Source organism: Castor canadensis, chromosome 8 (assembly GCF_047511655.1).
Source record: "Castor canadensis chromosome 8, mCasCan1.hap1v2, whole genome shotgun sequence".
In the NCBI taxonomy this organism is placed as follows: domain Eukaryota; kingdom Metazoa; phylum Chordata; class Mammalia; order Rodentia; family Castoridae; genus Castor; species Castor canadensis.
In genome coordinates this window covers 89,086,698-89,095,548 of record NC_133393.1, presented here as the reverse complement: position 1 = coordinate 89,095,548, position 8,851 = coordinate 89,086,698, and the positions used below count along the sequence as shown (strand labels likewise).

General features: G+C 43.6%; 1 protein-coding gene across 1 annotated transcript; it reads left to right on the top strand.

Moving 5' to 3' along the window:
• Nucleotides 1-2,740: 2,740 nt before the first annotated feature.
• On the top strand, nt 2,741-7,179 carry LOC109684031 (keratin, type II cytoskeletal 6A-like). The gene is made up of 9 exons (XM_020160192.2): nt 2,741-3,372; nt 3,925-4,139; nt 4,480-4,540; nt 4,695-4,790; nt 4,906-5,070; nt 5,567-5,692; nt 5,833-6,053; nt 6,268-6,302; nt 6,407-7,179. The coding sequence occupies exons 1-9, from the start codon at nt 2,833-2,835 to the stop codon at nt 6,658-6,660; spliced, it is 1,713 nt and encodes a 570-aa protein (XP_020015781.2). The 5' UTR covers nt 2,741-2,832; the 3' UTR covers nt 6,661-7,179.
• The last annotated feature ends 1,672 nt before the right edge of the window (nt 7,180-8,851 follow it).

Genomic DNA, 8,851 nt, shown 5'->3' with positions numbered 1-8,851 from the left:
GATAAGGTTGTTTTGCATGGAGGTGTGACTAATCTTTCTAAAATTACTATACTCTATAATAGTGTCTTCCAGTGAAACAGTAACAGTAGGAGATAAACAAGGGAGATACACACACAATTTTTCTATGAACCTAAGCCTGCTCACATATATGATTATTGTATTAAACGTTTATATATTAATAAAACATATATGTATATATATACATATATATATGTACATTATATATATAGAGAGAGAGGGAGAGAGAGAGAGAGAGATTATTAAGAATTTGCTGATCTAATTTTGGAGGCTGATGAGTCCCAAGAGAGCCAATGACCTTTTTCTATGTCCAGTCCCAAGGCCTGAGAACCAGAACAGTCAACTGTTCTGAGAACCAGAGCAATTCTAGCCTGAGAACCAGAACTGCAGTCCAAAACACAGCAGTCTCAACAAGAGCAAACTGATGTTTTAGTTTGAGTCTGAAGGCAGGGAAAAAACAAAACAAAACAATGTCTCAGCTCAAAGGCAGCCACACAAGAGGATTACCACCTAACCTTTTATTATAGGCAGGCCTTAAACGGATTGAATGAATCTATCAACATTAGGACAAATAGCCTGCTCTACTCAGCTAACCAATTCAAATTTTAATCACATCCAGAAATATCCTCACAGGCATACCCAGAATAATGTTTAATGAAATATCTGGGCATCCCATGGCCCAGTCAAGTTGATGACATATTGTTTCCTATTGGTAGCATTTTGATGGTGAGGCAAAGAAAGCAGAGAGCCTGTGATTCATGACTTATTGTGCAGTAATCTTTGTTGGGTTGGTCGAATTAAAGAATAAAAGAATTATTCACCAAGCTATGCATCATAATGAGAATTCCTGTCAGCCTGGAAATGGCCCTGAATGCTTTTTTGCAAATGGCAGGTCCAGAAGATATTTGCCCATTTCAAGGTGAGCACTTCTCAGGAAGGAGCCATTTGAGGATCCACAAAAAGATCTGTGCATTCAAACAAGAAGGCATTAAGAAAAACAAAAACTCAACAGAAAAAGGCACAGTAAAATATTAGTAAGAAATTTAATAGCTAGCTCAACTACAAAATAAGAAAATGAAGAAACAATATAGTGAGACCATGAAAGATAAAACATTAACTTATATAGCTCAGAAAAGGACAGAATAAAAAGTAAAGGCACAACAGAAATGAAGACCAATTGAAAGTGACACAAAGAGGAAGGACACGGTTGTATACCACTAATGGGAATATGGGAATGACAGACAAATGCACATAGTTAGGAAAAAGGGATCATAGAATGTTAAAAGAGAATAGAGGGAAATTACAGAAATGGGAAAGTGGATACACACAAGCATAACTGGAAAAAGACAATGTATGTTATATACATGTACGATACATTAAAATATTTATAGATGTATGCAAATAAATATATCAGTCCAACTCACATACACACATAAATATACACATCTCCAGGCAAAGCACAAAAATATACTCAAGTAAAGTGACTGAAAGGACACACAAAAATTATTAATACTGTTTGCTACAGAATTTGGGTGACTGGAGAATGATCTTAGCATTTATTTTGTTTCTTAAATGTATTACATACTCAACTTGTAAATACATGAATAAATATGTAAGTAACTGCATAAATATTTAAATAGGCTTCCATTACATCAACTTCTGAAATGTTCAAACAGCTTCAGCTTTTAAGTATCACTTAGCGGGAAGTACACAGGACATAACAGCATGGAAAATGAAACACCATGAGGGTGCAAGAAGAAAAACACAAAGGCTACGTGCTACACAACACAATTAACCTGGTTTCCTTAAAAAAGTAAATTACTAGGAGAGCATATTGTTTAAGATGTATAGCTGAGGCTGGTGGAGTGGTTCAAGTGGTAGAGCACCCACCTTGCAAGCATGAGGCCCTGAGTTCATACCCCAGTTCCGCCAAAATAAGAAAAAAAAAGATATGACAAATAAAACATGAATGCTATTTGCCTGCTTAGACAACCAAAATATTAAAAAAAATAACTAGCACTAATAAGAATATAGGAAAATTAAATAAAATTAAACATTGATATCATTAATATATACATTTTAAGATATAAAAATTACTTGGGTATGTTTTTAAATCACCAATCTTTAGACATAATGTTGAAATATCTACTAAAAATAATATGATTTCTGGGATATGCTGTCAAATAATTTCAGTTTGGTAAGTAAATAGGGTGGAAATATGGAAGAAATAGATGCTAATTGTTAAAGCTGGCTGACAGGGATTTAAAGGCCAATTTTGTGGTTCTTCTACTTCTCTGCCTATTTGAAATGTTACATAAAGGAAATAAGTCATATTTAATATTCATGCCCATTGAAAGAAAACTTTTTGTTAGCATAGGGTGACATTGGATTTCTAGTATCTCCCCTGGGAATAAAGACCAGACTGGGAGAGGACAGCACTCAGCACATTCTGAAACACCAGCAGAACATGCAGCACCTTTGTTTGGGACAATGACTAACTCCTAGCTACAGTGAATTAAGAAGAGACTTACTGCACAGAAGATCAAGTCAAAACTGGACACAGGAGCATTTTCCCTGACTAAAGGAAGTCAAAACTGCAATCTCAATATTTCATAACTTTTCTAATAATCCAGGGGTGATCTCATTATTTGTAAAGCCCAGCCCTTCCCACTCTGCAAGCTCACCTTCCAGGCCTCAGCCCAGCCCATTTGCACCATATATAAGCTGCCACCCGCAGCCCATCTCACTCATCTGCTCCTCAGCTCTGCCCTGCAGTCACTCCCGCCATCCTCAGACTTCGCATCTCCAGGAACCATGTCTAGCAAATCCACCATCAGGACCCAAAGCACCAGCCGCCGTGGCTACAGTGCCAGCTCAGCCAGAGTCCCTGGGCTGAACCGCTCTGGCTTCAGCAGTGTGTCCGTGTGCCGCTCCAGGGGCAGTGGCGGCTTCGGGGCAGTGGGCGCAGGAGCTGGCTTTGGCAGCAGGAGCCTCTATGGCGTGGGGGGCTCCACGAGGATCTCCATGGGAGCAGGCAGCTGTGGCATCGGTGGCGGATATGGCAGCAGAATTGGAGGTGGCTATGGCTTTGGAGGTGGAGCCAGCAGCGGATTTGGTTTTGGAGGTGGAGCTGGTGGTAGCTTTGGGCTTGGTGGAGGAGCTGGCTTTGGTGGTGGCTATGGGGGCGCTGGCTTCCCCGTGTGCCCCCCTGGAGGTATCCAAGAAGTCACCATCAACCAGAACCTCCTGACTCCTCTGAACCTGCAAATCGACCCCACCATCCAGCGGGTGAGGACAGAGGAGCGGGAGCAGATCAAAACCCTCAACAACAAGTTCGCCTCCTTCATTGACAAGGTGAGTCGTGAGCTTTGGTAAGACACCCTGGGAGTTAAGAATAAAGACCAAAGAGAGGAGGGAAGAGGAAGATTTTCTAGGCTTTGTGCAGATCACTTTACAGTTTCTGGTTGTTTGCAGTTGTTTCTGTGTTCTGGTTTTGTGACCCTCTTTCTTAGTTAGATTGGCAGCCTGGAGGAAGTCTGATTCCTTCCCACCTTGAAGCTGCTGCATCAGGGCTCCTAACTATGGTTGGACAGTGCTGAGCTCAGTGCCTTGTGTAACGGTGGATTGTACAGGAGGGCAGGTGTGCTCACCAGGTGACAGCCTGAGAGCCTTTGCAGCTGCAGAGGACTGGGTAGTGCTCCATTCGGCTGTTCTTGATGCTGGCTGTGTCCTGTCTGAGGGTCCCACTTGCCCTGAAGAGAGAGACTGGGGATTTCACTCTGAACCTTCCCTTGTGGGAGGACTGCACAGGGAATGGATTAAGGGACAGCATGCCAAGGCACAACAGTGAATTGGTCATAGACACATGAAATCACCTGTCTCATTCTCACACTCTGCTCTCTACAGGTGCGGTTCCTGGAGCAGCAGAACAAAGTCCTGGACACCAAATGGACCCTGCTTCAGGAGCAGGGCACCAAGACGGTGAGGCAGAACCTGGAGCCTCTGTTTGAGCAGTACATCAGCAACCTCAGGAGGCAGCTGGACTCCATCACTGGGGAGAGAGGCCGCCTGGACTCAGAGCTCAGAGGCATGCAAGACATGGTGGAGGACTATAAGAAAAAGTGAGTTAAAGGAACAAAATTGATTTAGTTCCCCAAAGGACAAGCTTGAACAAGAATGTGTAACCAGGTGTACATGTAGGCAAGATTCCTTAGCAAAATAAGTCTATGGTACTGATGATCAAAATAAAGGCTAAGAGCACATCTAATAAAAGAAAGGGAGGGTATGGCTGGACAGGGGAGAGCAAAAAAATGAAAAGTTAGACATCACATAATTGATCTTTTGACTCTGTGTCAGAGAGGATGAATTGGGACATATTCCATTCATGGAAAGTGTAGGATCACAGGCTGCCTTCCTTGTCCTCACCTCACCCCCTCTCAAATGTGACCCTCCTTTCTATAGATATGAAAATGAAATCAACAAGCGCACAGCAGCAGAAAATGAATTTGTGACCCTGAAGAAGGTGAGCTGATTGAGTCAGGAGCGCAGGCTCTCTGCTGAAGAAGAGCCATGGCTCTGCACCTCTGGCTCATTTGAGAGGAGGGCTGCCGGGGAGACAAAAGATGGAGGGCGGGGCAGGAGGGCTCAGCTGACTCCATGTTGTTGACTTTTTCCAGGACGTGGATGGTGCCTACATGAATAAGGTTGAGCTGCAAGCCAAGGCCGACAGCCTTGTAGATGAGATCAACTTCCTGAGAGCCTTCTATGATGCAGTAAGCATCCCTGCCTCTCACCCTGATGGGGCTCTGGAAAGGGGGAAGAGATGGGTATTGGGAACCTCTGGAAACATCACAGGCAAAGGTGACATTAAGACCTTGTGTTCTTTAGGAACTGTCTCAGATGCAAACTCACATCTCAGACACTTCTGTCATCCTGTCCATGGACAACAACCGTAACCTGGACCTGGACAGCATCATCGCTGAGGTCAAGGCACAATATGAGGAGATTGCTCAGAGGAGCCGGGCTGAGGCTGAGTCCTGGTACCAGACCAAGGTGAGCACTGAGGTGGCAGCTGCTGAGGAAGCCCCATTCCCTAAATACCAGAATGGTTTGACTTCAATGGTGGGTGGGGAGCCAAGGTGGAATCTACTGAGAGTTGGGGTACTCTTACACAAATGTGCCCTAAACTATTAGAGTTGACTTTTACAGAAGTTGTGACCCCATCTAGGAAGCAAAGAAATCAGATGCAGGAGGAAAGTTGTCAAAGATACAGACCTAGACATCTTTGCTTTAACTTTCACCCTGAATGCTGGTTCTCAGAACACAGTACAGGGCATTGTCAGTCCTTTGGAGACTAAGTCTGTTCTAACTAGGATGATCTGTGACTGTGTTAATCTAGCAACAGTCATGTAACATCAACTTTTCCTAGGAGAAACCTTTAGGTTAAGGTTATTATAAAAACCTTATAAAGTAAAGGGAAATAAATACAAATTCCCATTTGTTTGAGAAAACACACATAGATTTTTCTCTCTTTTTAACTAATCTACAGTATGAGGAGCTGCAGGTCACAGCAGGCAGACATGGGGATGACCTGCGCATCACCAAGCAGGAGATTGCTGAGATCAACCGCATGATCCAGAGACTGAGATCTGAGATCGACCATGTCAAGAAGCAGGTACATCAGACAGGAAGGTTTGGAGCTCTTTGGTGTCATTTCCAGGCTCCAGGACTCTTCTTTACTTGAAATGAAGAGCCAGTACTAACCCCTTCCTGAGCACTTCACTACAAGTCCATTTCGTTTCTCCCTCCTCCCAGTGCGCCAGCCTGCAGGCCTCCATTGCCGATGCCGAGCAGCGAGGGGAGATGGCGCTCAAGGACGCCAGGAGCAAGCTGGAAGGACTGGAGGACGCCCTGCAGAAGGCCAAGCAGGACATGGCCCGGCTGCTGAAGGAGTACCAGGAGCTCATGAATGTCAAGCTGGCCCTGGATGTGGAGATTGCCACCTACAGGAAGCTTCTGGAAGGCGAGGAGTGCAGGTGAGTAACTCACACACCTCCTCTAACCTCTGAGGACATCTCTAAGATGTCAGGTGCTGAGCCAAGAGCACATACTCGGGCTATGGCCATAAAGAATACTGTTGGGAAAATCTTTGTAAGGTGGTTCTTGATGAGCCATTCCCTTATTGGACAGCAGTCCAGGTGAGTCCAGGTGATGTTTCCCTAGTTCTCACTCCTGTGTTCTCACTCCTAGGCTGAACGGAGAAGGCGTTGGACCAGTCAACATCTGTAAGTAAATGAGCTACTGATGTACCTGCCCAGCCCTTGTGACCTGACTCAAGTGGGCATGGTGAGCTCACTGTGTCCATTCTGTTCTTGTCTCTTCCCCACAGCCGTGGTGCAGTCCACCGTCTCCGGCGGCTATGGAAGTGCCGGTGGTGCCAGCAGCTTGGGCGGGGGCAGCGGCTACTCCTACAGCAGTGGCCACAGCATTGGAGGCGGTCACGGCCTTGGAGGCGGTCACAGCCTTGGCTTCAGTTCTGGCAGTGGCAGAGGCATCGGGGGCAGCCTCAGCTCCTCTGGGGGCAGCACCTCCACCATCAAATACACCACCACCTCCTCCAGCAGAAAGAGCTACAGGCAATGAGATCCTGCCTCCGGCTCTTGGTCCCCCAATCTTTGACCCCCTCTAGCTGCAGAACCCTCTGCACAGGTGCTCGTCATCCCCTGGCCTCCTGTCTCTGCGGAGCTGAAGATGCTACATGTCCTCATTGCTCCTCTGTCTGTGCCTGCTCCACTCAATCTGCTTACCTGTAGAATGTCACCTCTGGTTTCACATCATGATTCAGTCACATCTGGTGCCTCACTGTGTTGCTAAGTTACCCTGCTCTTGCCTCCATGGTTTTACTTCTGAGGCTGAGCATGACAAGAAAATGATCTCTGCTCCCTTCATTCTAGAAATCCTTGCCTGGATTTGGTCCTACTCATGAGCAGGCATCTCCCCTTTAATTTCCATTGGCATAAGAACACCCCATTGGCATCTCCTTTGAAATTTCTAATGTGAACAAGTGAATAGTCCTGTGATGTACAGAATCTGTATACATATGATGTATTCTCTTTTCTTTGCTCTCTCGTAATTGCTCAATAAAGCAGATTTATAAAATAATGCATGACACTGAAGTTTCTCAAATTTTTCAAGGGACAAATGACTTTTTATTTTGGAAAAAAATCCAAATCCCAATGTGCTTTACTCTCTGTCTTTAGAGAGAGTCAACAAACACCGTTGTAGCCTCCTGATCACATATCAACCAAATTTTGTCAGTAGAGTGGGAGGCTTCTGTCACCATTATCATGTACAGTTGTCTCTACATATCCTTGTCATATTGGTTCCAGGACCTTTTCAGATACCTGATCACTGTTGCTCTAATTCCTTGCATAAAACTTTTGCATATCTCCCCATATACTTTAAATCATGTCTAGGTTACTTATAATACCTAAGACAAGGTAAATGTTTAGGGAATAATGACAAGAGAAAAATCTGCACATGTTCAGTACAAATGAGATTTTGGGGAAAATATCTTCCAGCCAATGTTAGTTGAATTCACAGATACGAACAGCTGAGTGTTCTAAGCATCCAAATCAGTAACTAGAGGCCCAATCCCTTTGCCTTGGTCCCTGAGACCACTCATTCTTCTATTCCAGTGTTTACCCTAAATGCCCAGCTGGACAAACATATTCCTGGCCATTTAGAGCAGAAGTCAGTTGAGAAGAGAAGATGATTTTTTTATTTCTAGTTGAGATTGCCTCATGACCAAGAAACTTGCCTGACAACAGTTATCAAAAACAATTAAGTGTGTATACTTCAGAGATGAAATGATACTTCTACAAATGTATTCTGAGGAAAAATTGCAAAAGCAGAAAGGTGTGTGCGCATAGATCTACATCACATAATCTTCATAACGGGAAAACTTGGAGCTATTCCTAAAGTTAGGGATCCAAAGAGCCAACTGCAAAGTCAGACACTTATTTTTTAAAGTGCAAAGGCACAAGTAGAATGGAAATTCTCTCCTACTCACTCCCCGGACTTTCAGAGACTCAAAGAAACCGAGTTGATCCCATTCCTCTCTCAAGAGTGAACTAGCTTGGTTGGACATCTATAAATAAGTAAGGAAACCTCAGGATATGGTAAGCTGATCAGTCAATTTGTGCTTTCCTATTTCCCCTACAAGTAACACTTGTATTCCTAAAATTCTGGCTCTCACCACTGGAGACATTTTTCTTGGATACTTTTGTATCCAACTCTACCAGTATCCTTCTGTGCTTACCTCTAATCATTCCCCCCAGCGGCATGGGTACCTTGTTACAATGGTACCTCCTCTTTTTCTGTCCAGATTTCCCCAAGAGTAGGTATAGGGTGATTGAGCTGAGCCCACCTACCACACGTGCTACCATGTCTCCATGAGATACAATGGAAAGGAAAACAACTCACAAGAACAATCAGCTTGTGTATGGCAACATATTAAATGAAGTTTTAAAGCAAAGTCTGGCATATATGTGCATGTATGGATTTAAATACATATGTATTATTAAAATCGTAAAGTACATAAACATTTAAAGTATAATTTAAAAAACTACCAGTGACTCTATGTTAAGTTTGACAAGCTTGATGAAATGTACCAAATCCTTAGAAAACACAAACCAACAAGTTTCACACAGGGAAAAATAATTAGACTATTCATATATGAATTAAGGGAATTAAATCAATAATATGTAGCCTTCTAAAGTGAGAACACCAGGCCCAGATATTTTCAATAGTCAGTTCTGCCAATATCTAAAAT